Below are 20957 nucleotides of genomic sequence, written 5' to 3'. Positions count from 1 at the left end.
CCTTTTTACAGACAGTTTTGTCAATATTTGCAATTCATGTTTGAAAACAACCAAATTATTTTTTGCCAAATATTTATTTTATGTTTTTGTCGAGGTTTGATGGTTTTCACATGTCTAACATGGATTTCACGTGGCAATACGCATGGGTTTCACATGGGTTTCTCTGGACTGCAGTTTGAAGCTCCACCTACTCCTTTATCCAGTCTTTCTGCTATGTCTTGTAATAAACACCTTGAACTGCTTCCCTAACTCCATAGTGTGTTTGCATTTTGCGTCAGTAGCTTAGCACTTCCCAGGTTTTCACATGTAATCCCATGGCTTTCACATGACAATGCACATGGGATTGATATGTAAGGGTTTCACGTGGGAATACACATGGGTTTCACATATAATCCCTTGAGATTCACGTGGAATAACATGGGTTTCACAAAGATAAATATAAGGGTTTCACGTGAGAATATACGTGGGCATCACATGTCATGCCGGGACCTCAACAAGTTATCCCATAGTTGTCACAGGAATGTACATATGCTCCACACCTTTGCCATGAAAGTTCTCCAAAACACATTTCCCATGACCTAAACAAGTGTAGCACATGTGCGCGTGATTTCAACATGTTTTCCCGTTTTTGAGTTTCCCCTGTGCACAATCACATGTGGTCATGTGGTGAGACGTGTTCAGATGTGTTTTTGTACATTGGAAACTCATGTTGTTTGTGGAAGGCAATGAAGCATGCAGTATTGAATACTCAATGTTTCATTTTTTCAGCTTTGTATTTAGTTTCTTTTCAAAATGAATTAGTAAGCTTATACAATTGGTAAAATAATTATTGTGGTGGCGGGGCGTAGTTTGGCTCAGCTGCAGGAGGGACTGATTGGGGGAGTGGTTCAGGGACGGTGCCTGGAAGGGGCTTGATTAGCCCCAGCTGAAATCAATCACTGATTGACTCTCTCGTCCCCATAAAAACCCAAGCAGCAGGACACCAGGGCTCACCCTGGAGGACACAGAGCAGCAGGCTGGCTGGCTGGCTGTGGATGCAGCGTGAGGCAGCGTGAGGCTCGAATGGCTCACAGGAGAACACAACGGATGTGAGATATTGGCTGTGTGGAATAAAACACATTAACAAACTATACTTTGGCTGGTTGTTGTGCGTTTGGGCCGGAAGAACCCTTGGTGACGGCAAGATGTCTGTCACAATTATCTAGATGTAAGCCAAATAAAGATGGACCTCACATCTAAGAGGCATCTATCAAGTACTTAGGAAAGAGAGACAGTGGTTTGGTCACAACAGACTCAGAGTGGTTAATAATGTTTGGATATTGAGGGTATATTATTACCCACAGTGACCAAAATGAACAATGTGTGAAGCCTGTGCAGATTTCCACATGAAATCCATATATTTACCTATAAAAAACCCATGCGCGTGTGGAATCCACAGAAAAAAAACACATTTTTAATTTCAAACATGCAATACAAATGTATTGACACAAATGTCAGTAAAGAGGATCAAAATGCCCTGAAAATCAAATTAACATGTTAACATGTGTCCTCCATGTGTAAGAAAAACATGGAAAACTCATGTATTTTTATCTGTGGGTGAAGCAAAGCACCAAAGCCCTCTTTTTCTCTCACCAATGTGCTCGGTGATGATCAAAATCAGAAAGTGGTTCTCTATGGAAATGTATATGTGATGAATTTCAAATAATGAGAAGTACAAAACTCCACATACTTTTGCTTTTATAACTAAAGGATTAAATGAAAAAATCTGTTCTCAATGGGCTCTTTGTTCTCATGCGAGGTATCTGGTTCTGTTTTGAGTGTCATATTTGATATTTTTCAAATGTTTTTAATTTCTTCTGGGCTGGCTCTTTCATACATCTAACTTTGAACTACTTTCTTTGCCTCTTTGGTTTGGAAACAGCAAAGCATCAGCACATTTCGGATACAATTCCTGAGTACACCGTGAGTTTCTCTCTTTTTATCAACTAATAGCATTAGATTAGCATTACTATTGCCTGCTAAATAACTTCACTATACACTCGAACAGAAGACACATTAAGTGTTACAAAGTGGAGCAAACTTAAGACATATCATTTGTAATGATTTTTTTACAACGTAGATTAAGTAAACTGTTTTCTTATGTTTATACTAATTGAAGAAAAGAAATCATTCATACACAAACTGAAAATCAGAACTTGATTTGATTTCAGTTCTGCCTTCAGAAGATGAGGCTGTGTCTCCTATTCTGCATCGTCCTCCTGATGGCTCCTACTTGTAGCAGCCAGATTGCAGGTCATTCTGATCCCAAAGGAGAAAGAGGTGAGACCGGTCCCAGTGGATTTCACCGTGAATGAAATTGGTTTCCAGGACTTGGCCACAACTTTTCTCACCATGAATATTCAGACCTGGTCGTTGGAATATCAGGACTCAAAGAGAGCTATATTTAGGATGTGCCTGGTTCCATTGACATTGCTGGGGTGCAGTTAGGTTTCGGGTGTAGGTGGGTGTGCATGTTGTTCTCAGACAGATCCAGTCCTTGCAACTCCTTGGCTTCACCCTCTCGCCCAAACACGTTTGGGTTTGAAAAATCAAGATGACCACAGGTGAAATGCCAGATTCTGTGCTTCAAACATCACAATCCAATGGGTGATGCCTCTTGGGTTTGCCACTTGTCAACAAATTGTCCAGGCGTGCTTGTGAAGGGTGCTGTACTGTAGTACTTCCTATACAAAGTCTTCACTTGATATAAAATCATTATCACTAAAGGAAGAACCCTGTTTTAAAAAGTTACAGTTCTACCTTTCATGAAGCGCATCATGTAAGCTGATACTTAAAACATCTCGAAATGTACCATGTGGGTAACAACTGATTGAACACTGATTGAGCTCAATGTATTCTGCCCACTGTGTTACTAGTCATCTACTGTGAAATTCAGGCCTAAAAATAAGAAGGATTTAAATCTCTGACTACTTTTCAGCTCATAGAATTAAACCTCATGTAACATGACTTTTCATGTATTCTTCTGACTAAACTTTTCTATATTTGTCCTACGCAGGACAACAGGTCAATAAAGTTACATTTTATTGTTTTGTTTTTTAGCGATAAAATCATTTTCTTTTTCTAATTTCTTTAGGGTGGCTTTTTCTTTTTTTTCATGTTCACTTCCTTTACTCACTGTTGTTTGGATCGTTGTTGTCAGGATGTCGTGTTGGACCACCTGGACCACCTGGATTTCCTGGACCACGTGGACCACCTGGACCATCCTGGACCACCTGGACCACCTGGACCACTTGTAATGTGTGGAAGAGGTGATTAGTTTTTGAATCACAATTATTTTGAAATAAATTGAATAATTGCAATAATTAGTTTTTCACAACTCAGCCTGCAGCTGTGGAACAAGATGCAAGTGAATAGATGTTATTGTAGAACTTTTTATTTTATGTTCACGTGTACTATAGTTGTTGAACACTTGATGATGTATATAAAGAGATTAAATCCTGGATATTGCATCCTCCACTGCAACAATTCCATCCTTGTAATGTTTAAATGTTTGTTTAGAAACATGTTGATTCAGTTCTGTTTTCTCATTTTCAGCCCATAAACCTGCAGTCAAAGAATATTAAGTTAAATATATTATATATTAGAGTTAATCTGATAAGATTTTCTCCTTTTGCCTACCTGTAGTTAACTGTTGTTAAAATCATTTTATTTATCACTGTCTGACTTTATTAGATATGTACATACACTTGAACTCATTTGTCTCCAAAAATATGTGATATTGGGTAATTTAATGAGACCCAAAATTGCAGAACCTCATGCACTTCAAATATATCCGTTATACACATTGGGAATAGCGCCATAATGATTAGTCAATCATACACACCATAAGTCGCTGTTGTAAAAGAACAAATCAGTTGACAGTTAAATCAGTATTTGCATAAAACATGTTAAATTACAACAGCAGTGATTCAACACTTCTTAAAAAAAGATGAAAAGTATTACTCTGCCATTTATTGCAAGGTCGTTTGCACTGGTTTTGTTATCTTTCCATGTGCATGTTATTTGTGAAAGATTGAAGGGATTGATCATCTATGAGTTACAACCGAGTTCAACTGTAAAAACTGAACTGACTTTGTTTATTCAGATCACTTTGTTTCTATCGGCCGGGATGGACACCTTAAAGAAGAGCATTAATAAGTTAACCCAGGGTAAGTATCCAATTTGAGGTCTACAATGGAGCATTCCAGTAAAATGAATGCATGTTTTTAGGGATTATGGTGTGTGTTAAGTTTGTGTCTTTACCTCAGTATTTTTTGAAGTGTTTTTCCCCTGCTCTGTGCACATCATGGTGCTGCGCTCCCTTCACATGCAATAGGAGCAGTCTCAGAACTATTTGATTGCCCCTCTTGTATGTTGTAAGGACTTTGAAGGAATTGTTATATGTGCTCACATGCTGGGCCAATTAAGATGAATGACAGTAGACAATACTTTAAATATGGATTTTACCGCATAGAAACTACAAATTCTAAAAAACGATGTTTCACTCTCATCTTCAACCCAGAAGATCTATACGATCACTAACGTTTCAAGTTCAACACCCAAAATGACATCATAATCTGCCCTCCTTTTGCTGAATCATAGCATTAAATAATGTCCAGAACAGGGTTTATACAGCGCAATTGGAAAGAGAGTTGACCTTTGACCGTTTGGACATGAACTGTCATCACGTCTACATGCTATCCTGTTAAACATTTGTGCGAAATTGGTGTATGAATTCTTGAGTTATGAACACAAACGTGTTTTGTGAGGTCACAGTGACCTTTGACCATCAAACTTTGATCAGTTCCTCCTTGAGACAAAGTCAAAGACAAAGTTTTGCAAGGTTTGAAGAAATTCCATTCGTTCCTGAGATATTGTGTTCACAAGAGTGGGTTGGCAGAAGGTCAAAGTGACCTTGATCTTTAACCCCTAAAGGTAACCCCTGTATATATATATATATATATATACAGTGGTGTGAAAAAGTGTTTACCCCCTTCCTGAGTTCCAATTTATTTGCATGTCTGTCACACTTAAATGTTTCAGATCATCAAACAAATTTAAATATTAGTCAAAGATAACACAAGTAAACACAAAATGCCGTTTTTAAATGAAGGTTTTTATTATTAAGGGAGAAAAAAAATCCAAACCCACATGGCCCTGTGTGAAAAATATTAGTATATATATTGTGAATCATGTATTTGTTGAAACTGTTTTCTACCTACAGCACTGTAAAGTGGGCACGGCCCCATGGCTCAACACAATGACAATGCTATTTTCAGAAGAAGAAATACGTGTCAGTACCAAGAATATACGGCTGTTCCGGCTTTTTGGAAAACAAATGTGTTCACTTGTCAACTGTAAGCTGTTTTCTTTTTTCAGTTATAAACTTTGACTTTGTCCGGAGGGTTGGTCAGAAGTACTTTGTGTCCAACAAGGAGAGAGGCTCTTTCTCCCGGGCTGCCGAGTTCTGCTCCCAACGAGGCTTAGAGCTGGCTCTGCCCCAGAACGAGGACGAGAACAGTTCACTGACTGAAGTGTTCGGGGACGATCCCAAAACGGTCTGGATTAACTTCAACAATAAAAAGGCAGAGGGGGCGGTTGATATGGAAACCCGACCTCTGACCTTCACCAAATGGGGAGAAGGGCAGCCAGACCAATCTGTACAGGAGAGCGGCTGCACCATGCTGTCAGAAAATAGCATCTGGCGAGTGACAGACAACTGCTTCCTGAATGCTTACATCATTTGTCAGTTATAAATGTATTATGCAGGAATCTTTGGGATTTTCAGGACTTTTTCAGTTTCAGTTCTCAATTGTAAAATTAAATCTCAATTCAGTACATAAACTAGACAATTCAAGGTTCAAATTTACATCCATGTTTGTCCAGGCTCATATAGTGGTGAAGGAATTTTCATCTATCATTGGATCTCCCCAAATGGATGTAAACTGTAACTTGACATGTTGGCGGAGGCATACAGGCTGCAAGGTTTGAAAAAAAAAAAAATGTTGATACATTTTTCAGTGTAGGACTAAGCACCTTTTGTCCTCGCAGCTCTCGCATTGTGTCCGCGAATATAGCAGGAAGGTTAAGTCCCTTCTTTCTTCAGCTGAGATAGCAGCGATAGTGAAAAACATGGTTCTGCTTTAAAGCTAAAATCTGCTGAAAAAAGAAAGTTCTGTTGATTTGAGGAAGACATATAACGACTTACAGTCAAAACTGGGTGGTAACTATTTTTCTTACCCTTAATACTTTTGTCCAGTGGTTACATTAACTATGTCATCTTTAAAATTAATTATGCAACAATATCACAAAGGAGTCATGACAACTTAAATTGTCTGGTTTCAGGAACGAAGATGTAAAATCAATCTTTTATTTCTCATTTTATTTCAAATGAGATCAAATGTTTTTGCTGTCACAACGCTTTGCCATTGTTGGCAAAAACAAAAGAAGATCCTCCCCTCTGTTCTAAAACAGAGGGGAGGATAATTTTTTCTGAGTTCCCAAATGGGACTTTGCATCTGCTGTTTACATTGGACCAAATCCCTTGTACATGAGTTCTCCTTCATATCTCAGTCATTTTTCTTTGGAAGCATTGAAGAGGCAGTACATCCAGCAAATTACTCCTTATTTAATACAGTCAATTTATTTCTGCTCATCAGTATATTATTATACTAGATTTAGTGTTACCAAGAGCTTTGAAATAACAACTACAGCTTGCTAATAAGTAAATTAAATGTAACTTAATTTCCAGATACATTAGGTTGGTAAAGCAGCTTTTTCGAAATATTAGTAGAATCCACACTGACACACAGGTGGCTGGAAAACTTCAGGGAACCACTATAAACATGTAGATTACAAAATGTATCATAGTTTCTGTTGTGAAAAAGTGCGTTGAAATTCACATTGAATCAACGGTTGCAAATAATCACGGAAAATATTTGTATATCGAACATTTGGCTGTTACAGTTTCAGTTCTGGACTGAGAAGAAGAGGCTGCTTCTCTTATTCTGCATCCTCTGTCTGCTGTCACCCATAGGCCGCAGCAGCTTCCTTGTCCTTCTAGTCCCAAAGTTGAAAAAGGAGATCGTGACATCCTGGGATACCTGGAGCACCTGGGAAACCTAGGCTGCCTGGACTGACCGGTGTGCCTACTTTCCAGTTCCAAAAGTTAAAAAAAAGATAATCTACCTCACCACAACAGTGTTTTGAAAATATAATCTTTGACCAGTCTTCACCAATTATTTGTTGGCAAATGAATTTGATTTTTACTTACGATCCTACAATCTTCCCTCAACTGGCTTAATTTCTATTTCCCTGCTCTTCAGGGCATCGAGGTATGAATGGCCCTTCTGAAATATCTGGAGATCATGGACCTGGAGTAACATGCACAGAAGGTAAATTCAGCTTCATAAGAGAAGATAAGACAAGACAAGATAAAGGTGCCTTTAGTCTGCAACAGCAACAATAGTGTCAGTTTATTACACGCCACACTGTGCCAGATGGGTCAAATACAGTATCGGTCTCCCGCTTTGTCAGACTGTACAATATTATTTTGAGACATTGTCCAATGAAGGTAGCGCTGCAATATAAATACAACTGTAGTACATGTAAATATATTTGTTCTTGTCATCCTTTGTCTTCACTTTGTACATGCTTCCTGAACATGGACTCATTTATGTAACATAAATGTACACGTTATGTATTAATGATGAGATTAACGGAAAATTCTGTTTTATTCTTCACAAGGAAATATGAACTCTGATTCAACTCTGTTTTGTCGACTTGTGATTTTTAAATCTTACCTACCTTGCTTCTTAAAACAACACCACCAAAGTTGCAGTGGTTTACGCCCACATTAATCTTCCATAATGGCAAATAAAAATAGTTCATTGCTCGTATAAAGAAATAAAAAATAGTAAAAGAACACAGGCTATAAATGATAGCCCTTTATTTGTAGAAGTTGCACCTCTGTATAGGTGACTCCTTCGACCTTAATCTGTTTGATTCAGATGTTTGATTCCTTCCAGTAAGGAACAAGTAACAAGCCTTAAAGGACGACCTTGCTAAATTAGAGCTGTGTAAATATCATGTTCAAGGATGATTGTTTCAGAAAGGGAGTGCATTACAACTGTTCAAAAGTGTTTTGATAATTTTTAATTAAATTCATACATGGCCAAAGTGGTTTCAAGTCACTTTGTGTGGACAATTTCACAGGAAACACAATGTTTCAAAATCAGCCTTATCTCAGCGAGAGAAGCTCAAATACAGCATAAAAATGCATTACACTGCAACTGCTTAAACTAAGTGTTTACAAAGAACTTTCTTCATCAGTACTATGGCAAACGGGATAAACTACATGGCCAAAGTGGTTTCAAGTCACTTTGTGTTCACAATTTCACAGAAAACAGCATTTCAAATCTCACTTTATCAGACTAATGTAAAACTGCATCACAGCGCCACGGATTAAACTAAGTGTTTACGAACAAGTTTCTTTCTCAGAACTATGGCAAACGGGATAAACTACATGGCCAAAGTGGTTTCAAGTCACTTTGTGTCTGCAATTTCACAGAAAACACAATGTTTCAAAAACAGCCTTATCTCAGCGAGAGAAGCTCAAATACAGCATAAAACTGCATTACAGTGCCACGGCTTAAACTAAGTGTTTACAAACAAATTTCTTCATCAGTACTATGGCAAATGGGACAAACTACATGGCCAAAGTGGTTTCAAGTCACTTTGTGTTCACAATTTCACAGAAAACACAATGTTTCAAAAACAGCTTTATCTAACCCTAACCCTCTAACTCTAACCACCTAAACTTAACCCTAACCCCTAACTCCCAACTCTAACCCTAACCTTACCTGAACCCTAACCCTAACCCTAAAACTAACCCCTTAAACCTAACCCTAACCCTAACCCTAACTCTAACCCTAACCCTAACCCTAACCCTCAAGGAACAAGAACGACAGAACCAGTGGTAGAAGAAGTATTCAGATCCTTAAGTATCAATATTGGATAATCCTGACCACCCTCTCCACCACCTGCTGCAGGGACAGAGGAGCACTTTCTCCAATAGACTCCTCCAGCTCTGCTGTCACAAGGACAGATACAGGAGATCATTCCTGATACAGGAGATCATTCCTGCCCACTGCAATAAGACTGTACAATAACTCACCTCTGGCAAAATCAATCTCAACTATAACACCGTTAAACTGTTGTTTGTTTGTTTGGTCTTTACACTACTGTTTAGTTAGCTAATCTAATATTATTCTATTTTATTGTATATATTGTGCATTTTTATATTTAATATTTATTACTCTGTTATTTGTATTGCTTTACCTCTGCTGCTGTAGCGAAAAAATTTCCCCTTGGGGATTAATAAAGTGTCTATCTATCTATCTATCTATCTATCTATCTATCTATCTATCTATCTATCTATCTATCTATCTATCTATCTATCTATCTATCTATCTATCTATCTATCTATCTATCTATCTATCTATCTATCTATCTATCTATCTATCTATCTATCTATCTATCTATCTATCTATCTATCTATCTATCTATCTATCTATCTATCTATCTATCTATCTACAGCAATGTAAAAAAATACTACAAGTTAAAGTCCTGTACGAAAAATCATAGATAAAAGTAGGCTACATAAGTATTAGCAACAAAATAGTTAAAGTATTAAAGTTAAGTCCTGGTTTGGTCCAACTGACTGATATACCATTATGTATGACATCATTAGATCATTCATAGTGACACGTCTCTGACATACTGTGACTATCAAACTTCTGCTGGGTAGTGCATGATTTGCACTTTGAACATTACAAATCTGTAACTATTTCAGTAAAATTATTCATTTCAAACTCAGCATGACTGTTTAGCATTTCTAAGGAATTCTGTGAAATCCATTCATCCTGTCCTGTGAATATTAAATCCAAGATGCAGCACATAATATCCCAAAACTGAAATTTTTACGACCATTTTCATTGATCTTGACAGAGTAAATAGATATTGTGTTGGGTAATGTTCCTGGTCTCCTTGAACTCTAAATTATCCCTTTGTAACACTCTGCAGGATCAGTTTTGGACTCCAAATGTCTTCTTTTGTGTAATAAATCTCTCATGAGACTTTGCTTACTTTGGACCAAATACCTCATGAGTTCTCCATAAAATATGACTCATTTCTCAGAACACCCAGCAGCAAGCTTTTACAGTGTTTTAAAATGCATAAAAGACGGTGAATTATGCAGTTTTAGTTGCAGGCATACTCACGCTGAGTATTTGCAAAAAATGTCCTCCTAGACTTGCAATGCATCTGCATCTCCTTTAAAAAAGCATTGCATTATGTCTTTTGCACAGACATATTTTCCTATTAAAAAAAATTATTCAAGCAAATAATTGTAAGAATTAGGCTACTAAAACGTGTGCACGCATACCACTTTTCAAAGGGGTGTTTTGAAAGCATGTGACACAATAAAACGTACAGCAGTGCTGCGGTCTCAATTCTTTCATTCATTCATTTGTTTTAGGTTGAATGTAAATGTTCAGTCCCTTTACGAGTAATCTAAAAAGTTAGGTCCATTTAAAAGAGGACATTTCACACGTTGTTTATCAGACACTTTATTTAATAAGTTAAAAGTGACGCTTTAAAAATGTTGTGTAAAAGTATGAAGTTGATGAAGTAGCTCTTACTGAAGCTAAGTAGCAGCTATGTCTTTACATTTGGTGGATAACTCCTGACACGGATACAGCGAAACAGGTCATATGTTTTACAATACGGACCAAACTACAGACGTGTTTGTAGGGACAGTTTGGACTCTGCATATTGGCTGCAAAGTATTTCTTCGACTCATTATGCGGCTTAAAATGGTTCTGTCAGTCACCGCTTCCTTTTATATATAGTCTATGGCTCTCTTATAGGGCTAACTTCTTTTATTGTGGCAGGACAAATGTGACGTATTTCCCGCCATCTGTGTTGCCGTAAGGACGAACCATTTAACTGTATATAAATGATTGTATACATTTTCCAGTGAAAGGCGAGGCGAAAGCGCGCGATAGAAGTATTCTTAAATGACATTACCCTGTAAAACAAAATAATATTGTAAATCTATATAATGTCTTTTAGCCGTGAGTGTAGTAGGATTAGCAGAGTGGCGCAGCGGAAGCGTGCTGGGCCCATAACCCAGAGGTCGATGGATCGAAACCATCCTCTGCTAGATATTTTTCTTTGGTGCACTCGTTTGCTAGTGGATAACAACAGCGTTGCAGTAACTGAGTTGAAGTGTCGCTATTTCGTTGCCATTAACCTATGCATTTTGAAACAAAGTAGAAAGGGAATAAAGTTTGACAACTACTGAGAGTTGATCTGGAGAATCGTTTCTGTGAAACAGAAATTCAGGGAAATTGTTGATTTACTGCACCAAAAACAGGGCGACTGGTTTCTGACTGGAGTCTTTGCCGAGCAACAATTGATGCCCTGAAACTAACCACCTATGTTGTATGAACAAAGACCAACAGAGTTGAATATGATCAAATATGTAAGAAACTGTCACTTAAAAAGCAAAACATGTCAATTTAAAGCAAACTACACAAACAGATTCTCTTAGAAGCCTGATAAAGCCATAACATTTAATTTAATCTGACATGACAATGGTAATTTTACATTTAACAGTGAAGCTTATTAAATGATTAGGAGCAGAATTCAGCTGTTTTTTGGTGGGGTTTTTTTGCCATTTTAATGGCAGGCATGTCTCCTGTGCACCACCTCACCAATCATGCATCAACATAATTTAGTCTGACCACATTCACAGGTAATATGGAGTGTTTATCAGTGATCACGTGGAATTAGTGGAAACACTGAGGGGACACACGTAGATAAAAGAAACAGGAGCAGAAATAACACAAGGCTTATGTCCATGAATCTGTTTCCTCTGTGCCTGTTGGGGCTTGTCTCTGTTCATTTTTATTTCCTTCAAAGTAAGAGTGCACTGTCATACAGCATTGCTTCATCCAGGACGAACAAATCATTCCGCAAACTGTCTAAAGAATCAAATGAACAGGATGAGAATGGATGGCATTATTGACTAACATGAATAACAGCATGTTAGCTGGAAGAAGTTAGGCCACATTGGAATTGATTGAGTGATGATGGAATTTACGTTAGTTCGTTTTCTATTTAAAGGGTCAGACTTTGATATCATAATGTCAAAGTTCATCCAAATTACATTCTACTCACCCAAAACAGTAAGTAGACATGCATAAAGTCTGAGTGTTTTTTTGCTGTCAACAGTTTACACGGACCATTTCAGAGACTTGAATGTTTTATCAAGTCATGACACTGTTTAGTTGTAATTTTGGGAGAGTAAGTCAAATTTAATTTGTATCTATTGTATAGTGTGACAGTTAACAGTAAACAGTAAATGCTACAAAGAGAAAGTGACAAAAAGTTTTGGATTCCAAATAAAAAGTTAGGTACATGTTTTTGTTTTCCCAGTGTTGAACACTTTTAATGCAAAACACATCATCTGAACTTCTCAAACAAAAAAATGTGCAACCTTCATCTCGATTGTCCAAACGTCTCTTCTGTTCTTTGACCTCCCCCCCGTGATGAAGGGTGAAGTCATCCTGAGGTCCCCTGTGAGGACTGGAACTCGTTCAAATGTAGGACAGACTCCCAGACATCAGGAGTTTGGTCTTCTGGGTCCCACATTAAAGAAGAGTCCTTTACCGTGCAGGGAAACACCTGACATGGGTTGGCAGCCCATTATTCAATTCGTTATATTGAAAAATGACTTGTGTGGTCTGCAGAGTGTCTACGCCACAGCGGGGATAAAATACTGCAGCGACACGTCTTCATGCAGCAAAATCAAGTGAAGGACCCTCTGATGGACGATATCTGAGGAGACGAGGGCAACGTCAATGAAAACACAATGTGACCAGCCGTGGAACAAACTACTGCAATTAAAGTAGCAGCACCACATTTATCTGTTACAAGTGCATTTACTTTTTGAACTTTGAAAAACTGTTTCCTAAACCATAACGCTGCTGTAACAATAGTGAAATGAAATGTGAAAAGGAGTAATATTATTGTGGATGCAGCCACTGGGCAGCATGACATGATAAAGAGTTAAAGAGCTGTGGGTCGACTTACTGCACATGGCCTTGCTGGGGTTGACCTGCTGTCCCATGAGGAACTGTTGAAGCCTCTTGATGTCCACCCTGGCCTCCACCATGGTGTCTTGGTCTCTGCTCTGAGACGGACCACCGCCCTGAGAGGCGTCATCGCCTGGAGGGACAGGAGGCAGAAAGGGAGGGAGGGAGATGAGTGAAGAGAAAGGAGTTAGAGCCAAGTCATGGAAACGTGAAGTGTTCTGAACTCCTTTTCTATCACAGTAAATTAAATAGCTGATCATATACTGAACTAATGATCTAATATCTAAAAGGAATACGGGGAAGTTGAGAGAATGCTGAAAGACGGTGGAGCAGCAGACTCCAAGAGGAAGAACACCTTCAGTAGTTCTGATGAAGCAGAGGTGCAGCTGCAGGAAGTGAACAGCGCTGTCATATTTATTAGCGCAGCGTAAGTACTGGATGTAATTTAAAAAAACAAAAAGATGCATGCGATTAGATTGCTCGGCGCAAAACCAATTGTGTCAAAACAACCAGCAGCTCGCAGACTGCAGCAAAGCTGTCGTCTGGCCGTCAGGGTGTTAGAACCATGATGGTAAAGTAATGAAAATAATTATAAAAAATAATATATATATATAACTGTAGACTGAAGACTGTAATATTATACAAGTGAAGAATTGAAGAAAACGCAAAAAACAATTATTTGGCACAAAGATTCCAGCACTCAGAGGTGCTTAAGAGTGCTCTTGAGTGTTCGTAGATTTAGTTCTTACCTTAGAAAAAAAATCCCAAATAAGAAAACATTGGTGAATGCCAGAACCTTCGTAAAAACTGCGCAAGTGGATTTTAAGAAAAGAAATCTCTTCTTAAGAACGGTTGGTGAAAGAGGCCCAGCGTTTTCAGACCAGTGACAGTATTGCATGAAAAAACGGCAGCCTCCTCATCCTCCTGTCAACACAAGTTTTGTTGACATGACAACAGAGGTTTCTTATGTATCATACATACATATAGACAGACCACCCTCCCTGGTCCCTACATTTCCTGTCTGCCTCTCTGATGTTACCATCCACGCAGCCGTGGTGTTAGTGTGGCTGAAATCCAGCTGACAGTAACAACGTCTTTACCCCACGAAGGGTTCCCCAGGTCTTTGAAGTGAGTGGTCACAGAAACCAGGTCTGTCTCGATCTTCAGGTTCATCTCTCCGTTCAGGTTGGCCTCGATTACCTGATGCACACACAGACACACACACATTTTACTTTACATCCAACAAGCTGCAACTTTAAATTAGCTTCCACACTAATCAATAGGAAAGCGTTGACGTGAGCAGAGAGCAAACATCAAACTTTGTGTCAAAGTCAGGAAATCAGAAACGTAGATCACCGAAATGATTCAGAAAATCTAGTGCAAAGAAGCAGTGAGCCGGGCGAGGTGTTGTGAGGGACATTTATGTTTTAAGAGGGTCAAAATGTCGCTGTCCCAAGTCATTAAAAGGCACGTCAACTTGTCAGACTCCGTGGGGTTGTGCACTGTGATCTGGTCCTGCAGGTTCAGACTGTTCGACTGCAACGATCTTGAGTTGTCTGAAAGAAAAAGAAAGAGAATGTTCTCCTACCAGGAAGTTGGAGAGGTTCTTCATTCTGTCCACAACGTTCTTCATGGTCTTCAGAGGAGGCAGATAGATACTGACCTGCAAAGACACACATATAAAGGACCGGGCAGACACACGAAATGATGCTGATTAAAGGTAAACCATCAAAGCACTTACAATGGAAGAGAAATTTCAGAGGAATGATCGTGTATTTATACTTATTTAAAATGGGAATTTTGTACGAGGATAAAATGGTATTTGGACGCGTGTTGCACTTCACAGAGACGTCACTTACATCGAAGTCTGGCATACTCGGTTCTTTGAATTCATGCCAGAGTCTCCGTGGGATGACTTCAACCGGGACATCATGAGTGACAACTCGACTGATGCTGGACAGGGTGGGCTGGATTGGACGAGAGGACGACATCACTCCTTTAGGTTTCTCAGCTGAAACTCCATAATAATTCAATATTTAAATCGTCATCAACTCCAAAGGGAAATATCCATCCCTTGAGCTGCTAAATGCTCCCCAATGTCAATCAGCTCTAACTGTATCTGTCAGGTGTTTGCGTCTGACCAGGTCACGTGCGGAGACTTTTATAGTTGTGTGTTGGAAAACAGCTGCCTGCTGCGAAAGAAACTGACGCTATGAGAGCACTGAGAGTGAACCAGAGCGGTAAAGTTGTAGGCGGACAGCGAAATGTTGAGCTGAAACTTAATAAGCTTTGTGCAGCAGATTCACGACCAGAGACACTTTTTACACTGTTTTCACAAGGAGAATATCAACTTCAAAGGTCATTTCTGCTGCCCCCAAGTGGCCAAATACAAACATACGAGTGGAGTGGATAAAGCAGAGACAAACTGTCCTGCCAAAACACATTAAACTGAGTAAGAGAAGGAAATTGAAAACGGTTGGTCATTTGGAATTTTTCAGAGTCAATTAGCCTCACCAGCTCGGCGGCGATGGTAAGGCAGGGGCAGTGCTTCTTGGTCAGTTTGACCTTGACGACCTTGGCGTTCTGGACCGTCTTCAGAGCTCTGGACAGGTTCTCCGGAGTCACCTCCAGACAAATCTCATTGTCCTCAGAGGACACGCCCTCCATCTGGTACTCATCAAAGAAGTTGGCCTGCAGGGAGGAAAGACACGCTGACAGGTTAAGGTGGAGGAATAAAGGGTCACTTCACTAAAATCACAAATAAAAGTAAAAAAAAACACAAAAAAAACACAGACGACGCTGAAGGCAGTGACATTTGTCACCTCTTCAACACACACACCTGCAGGTAGTTTCTGAAGAGTGTAAATATAGTAAACATTCAGTGTGTATATTGTTGTACAGCTGCAATTGGTGAAGGTGTCTTAAACTCTTCTTCGTGTCGTTTTTTTTCCCTGTCGGTTCATCTCTTTGCAGGCTCGTTACTAATCTGTCTCCATTCTGTGACTGACTTTTGCTTCCAAAAGCTGAACTGGAGCCTCCGCTCTTACCTGAGACAGCTCACACCACATGCTGACCCCTCCGTTGGCCACTTTACCCGACAGAACGAAGAACAGGTTGTCTGGAGTCAGCCGCAGGACGCACATCTTGGTCAGCTTTGAGATGGTGGTGATGACACCTGGTGAGGACGGGGAAGAACAAAGTTATTAACCGTGACAAATATTACTCTAGTCCAGGGGTGTCAAACATACGGCCGGATCCGGCCCGCCGGATGACTTTGCTAAGTGTGAAAATTACAGAAAGACATACATTGCATTTCTATGAGAATATGGAGGTTTACGAGTACAAACGTTTTGTAATTGTTTTTTTTTTAATCGATCCAGTAATTGCTTCAGAAACAAGCGTAAATGCGACGTCTGCTCCGGAGGGAGAAGCTGCTGCTGCTCGCTTTGTGACCCGTTAAATCTGCAGAGGAGAGCCCGGGCAGATAAACAGTGGGCTGATGTCTGAGTTTTTGCTCTTTATGTTTCTAGTTTATTGTAGAAAGACCTTTAAAATAGGGTTTATCATCCAAAAACCTTCAATGATTTAAACATAGAGAAATGTTGTCATTATGTATGCGTTATTATGCTATGGTTTTACTGGTCTGGCCCACTTGAGATGAAAGTGGGCAGTATGTGGCCCCTTAACTAAAATGAGTTTGACACCCCTGCTCTAGTCAGTATAAAGATACTGCAATCAGAGATTTATTTTTATTTTATTTTTTTTTTTTTCCATAGCTTTATTTTAATTGACAAGTTCTTCCAGGAATAATTCATTTGGGATGGTTCAAAACAGACCTGTCAACAAAAGGATAATTAATCAATCAGCCCTGAGGTGAAATTCACTGTGGTTAAAAACAAGTACAATATCGTTCATTAAGTTGCAAACCAGGGTCCATTGTAGATTTGGCTATATTTTGATTTCAGAAATTAGCGCTAAGAAGAGGCAAATGTGTTTAAATTAGTGACAATTTCAGCTCATGATGTATGCCGAACTAAAGACTGTCCATAACATGTCACAAAACTCAAAGACACAACTAAATTACATGTTACGAATTTCAAGTCCGGCGGCATATTATTTTTCCGCGGAGGCTGCAAAGTGTTTGTGCGATATTCGGGTGAAGCTAACGGGTTAGCAGCGCGTGTCGGGGACTTGTTGAGAAAGAAAAGGCTGAGCGGACTCACGGGTGAAGTGGTTGAGACACGCGACGTCTGTGATTTTTCCTCGGAACTTCATTTTGAGTAATGACAGTAAACTTTACTCTACGATTGAGCTTCAGGCGGAATACATTTTGTTTGGGTCCGTCGGCGTCCCACGTCGGACGGAAACTAACGCAATCCGTCAAACGTTCCTTCCGACAGAGAAAGTGGGAAAACAATCTCTTTTCTTTTTTTTCTTTTTTTTTTTGCCTTCAGCTGCAGGAAACACAGGACAGACACCTGATCCACTCCCGCAAAGTAAGAGCTAGTCATAACGAAGAAAAAACCCGTTTTTAGTGAGAACAAACTTCTTTGATGTGGTGTTGAGTGGATGAGCAGCAAAGACAGAGGCTCCACAGCTGTGTGTGTTTATATTATATATATATATTTGATGTGTGCTTCACTTACAGAAATCTAACAGTACACAGGATCTTGGTTTCAGGGTGCCCCGACAACTCGTTTGAGTGGGGACACAAACGCACACAGAACAGGTGATTTGACAAGCTGTAATGGCGCCATTTGTCCACCAGGTGGGAGGATTTACTCTCTCTTTCAGATGTGATAACTAAATGAGCTACTGTGATGTCTGTGTAGTAAAAACACAGCAAGAGAAAGCACGACACACCCAAGTAAATAATGACACACCCAAGTAAATAATCACAACATGTCTACCTCAGAAGTGTGCATACATGGGCAGGTTAGATGATCAAATCATTGTACGCATGCCGCGTGAATTGAGAGAATTTCATTTCTAAATCTGACTTTCTATTAAAAGTGATCCATCTTTTTCGGTCCACGAGTGAACTGAAGGATCAAATTAAAGCTGCGTTTTTGTCCTGTACGGCTGTGATTTTTCCAGCATCGCAGCAGTGATGCTGCTAAAGTGTGTGGTTAACGAATGTTTGGAGAAGCACCAGCAGAGATGGTGACGTCATCCACAGGCCACTGATACTCCAGGTACTGTGGAGGGAGACGGACGAACGACCAACACTCATCTGTCCAAACATACAACATCCGGAAGAGTTTGGACAGATTCACTTTGCAGTTTGTGTTTAAGTCTATACGTTGGCTATATTTAGGTCTATATAATGTTTTCATTTTAGCTAATTACCAGAAAAGGCATTAATGTTAGTAAATAAAATGCAGAGATTTACCCTGAAAAGCTGTCACTTATAACGTCCTCCATGCTTGTTTGTTTACATATTGTGGGCGGCAGACTACGGGCAGGACAACGAGAAGACTGCAGCTGTAGTCCGACATGAATTTGAGTTTAATATGTCGCGCATTTTGCTATGAACTGTGGGTTTCCTTTGGAAATGTCTGCAGAAATGCGGATTTACGGAAAGGGTTGCTTAAAGGGCTCAAAATGTGTGCCAGAGAGGTTAGCTCAACAGGTGAAGTTCCTCTTTTATCAAGGTCCTGGTTGATGGTTCGGATCCCACCATTATAAGGTTGATTACAATTTTGGTGAAGTTTAATCAAATGTTTGGGAAAACAAAATTGCCCGTACAGTACAAATTACAGAAAGATATTGAATATCACTGCGGACTCACCACTTTACCAAACAGAACCCCTTTGAAAACATGTGATATAAAATATTAGATCAGGAAGGTCCAAAGATTATCCTGCCAAAGTTTCGGAACCACTGGCCCAACGGTCTAGGATGAGTTCGCAAAAATAGGTCTGAGAGAAAATTGACAAAAGTTGAAATTAGGTCATTTAGTGTCATTTCTTGTGCCTGAGAAGTGGGAGCAATTTGCAACCTACATGCCACATTTGGTGAGTTTTCACCGTGTGGGTTTTGCTGCACAATCACTTTTAGCAAAGAAAAATAAGCAGAAGCGGAATAATAATAATAATGGGAACTAAGACAAGAGGGTTCCTCGCAGCTATGCCAAAAAGTGCCCGTCACAACTTCAGACAAGCCCATGATGACTAATTTGAATATCTTTTGTTGTTCATCCAACAGTCCAAAACACAAATATGTACACAAAGCAAAGCGATAAATATAATTAATCAGTTAATCACTAGTGGGTGTTTCTCCTCACATAAGAAATAGCTTTGCTACACTGAGTTGTTCTTAATTATAATGGTTTTTTTTTTTTTCCAAAACTATATTAAAACTAATTTGCACTTCAGTTTACTGATCAGCAGAGCTGCACTGTGCTGTTGTACAACTGTACAGTTCACGGGATGTGAAAACAAAGTGAACTTAGATTAAAATATGTTTTCTTGCCTTTTTTTTTTTAGCCTGAAGCTCCCAACATTTTGAAGTATCCGAACAGATGAAATCTTAATGACACCTATTCATGTTCTGGACTTACACCGGTCACCTGTCCCTGCCTCACTGTACAGGTGACCTGGCTGTGAGTTTACTACTCAAACACATGAGACGCTGCCATCATATCCTCCACTTTGTGTGCTGGTTAAAGGTGGGTATCTGGTCCAGCAGGGATGGAAGGAAGGGAGAGGAGATGGAGGGTTGGATATGTCCCCCAATTAATTCATTTATTGTCCCCTTTGAGAGTGAAAACCAGCTCCATCACCTGCCCAGCACAGTCAAACTCCGGCGTCAATTTTGGTCACGCAGGTGTTTGTTTTTGTTTTGTTTTTTTAAGTCACTTAACTTCCACAGTGGAAGAACGAAACAGAATCAACCCTGTGACACACATTGATAGAAAGTTTGTTTTGACCCTTTAATAACTTATATTATAAACAAAATTAAAAAGGGACCAATGTTATGTGTGACATCACAGCATTTATGTGACAGCTGTACTTTTCAATTAAAGATTTGTGTAAGATGTGATCATTGAGTAACTATGCCGAAAAAATAGTAGTAGGGTTTGTGGTATTTTAGCTGGAAAAATATTTACTGAATTAACACATTGAAGCTAATTTCCGAAATGTTTAGTTGAACAAATATGCACTTGTTGCAGCTTCAGTTTAAAATAATTGTTCAGGTTGGATGATTTCTGCTCATAACTTTATTTGAAGTTTAGTTGTTTTGGTTATGAAAACCTAATGGGCCTAATGAAGTTGACATATATTCTAGGACATGTCCTATGACCTGTGTTGTGTGTCAAGACATGACAGGCTCGTTCCTGATGGCCTCTGGCAGACAGCACTTCAGGTTAATTCCTCCTCAGCACCTTCAAGGCTTCTGAACAGCCTTTAACTGCCCTCCGCTCCCCCCACATCTCAGAAGATCTCTCAGAAAGATGAGGTTAGGGCTTCTTTGGTGGAAGACTCTGCGCTGCTCTCATGTATATTTGCTCTATCTTTTTCTGTCCTCTCATTCAGTTCTTTCTCTGTCCTCCTCTTTTTTCAGCCTCTCTCAGGCCTGACCACATAATGATAGACCTGCTGTATATTAAAGGACCCTGCCCAAGCGTCCTCTCCCTGTCACCACCCTCTTCATGGGCCTTTATAAGCCTCTCACACAGGGAGGGGGGGCACTGCTTTCAAAAGAGGGATCAAGCATCTGGAAGGCCATCTAGTTCACAGAGCCACCTTTCCACCC

At 39.5% G+C, this 20957-nt stretch overlaps 2 protein-coding genes and 1 non-coding gene across 3 annotated transcripts in view; 1 reads left to right on the top strand and 2 right to left on the bottom strand.

Annotated features, from left to right (window-relative positions):
- cdkn1cb (cyclin dependent kinase inhibitor 1Cb) overlaps positions 1–20957 on the bottom strand; it is a 227257-nt gene that overhangs the window by 71702 nt on the left and 134598 nt on the right. The gene's annotated exons all lie outside the window — the stretch shown is intronic.
- trnam-cau (transfer RNA methionine (anticodon CAU)) lies at positions 11192–11263 on the top strand. The gene has a single exon. It is a non-coding gene; the product is annotated as a tRNA-Met (tRNA).
- On the bottom strand, positions 11679–17554 carry hus1 (HUS1 checkpoint clamp component). The gene is made up of 8 exons (XM_069695335.1): positions 17423–17554; positions 16247–16374; positions 15714–15890; positions 15059–15166; positions 14788–14862; positions 14300–14399; positions 13198–13332; positions 11679–12942 (listed from the first exon to the last, which is right to left on the bottom strand). The coding sequence occupies exons 1-8, from the start codon at positions 17472–17474 to the stop codon at positions 12860–12862; spliced, it is 858 nt and encodes a 285-aa protein (XP_069551436.1). The 5' UTR covers positions 17475–17554; the 3' UTR covers positions 11679–12859.

The sequence above is a fragment of the Brachyistius frenatus genome, unplaced genomic scaffold (genome assembly GCF_029030835.1).
Source record: "Brachyistius frenatus isolate BFR_SWC_R1_liver_20210118 unplaced genomic scaffold, ASM2903083v1 Contig_19, whole genome shotgun sequence".
NCBI classification, from domain to species: domain Eukaryota; kingdom Metazoa; phylum Chordata; class Actinopteri; family Embiotocidae; genus Brachyistius; species Brachyistius frenatus.
This window is presented reverse-complemented; position numbering and strand designations above follow the sequence as displayed.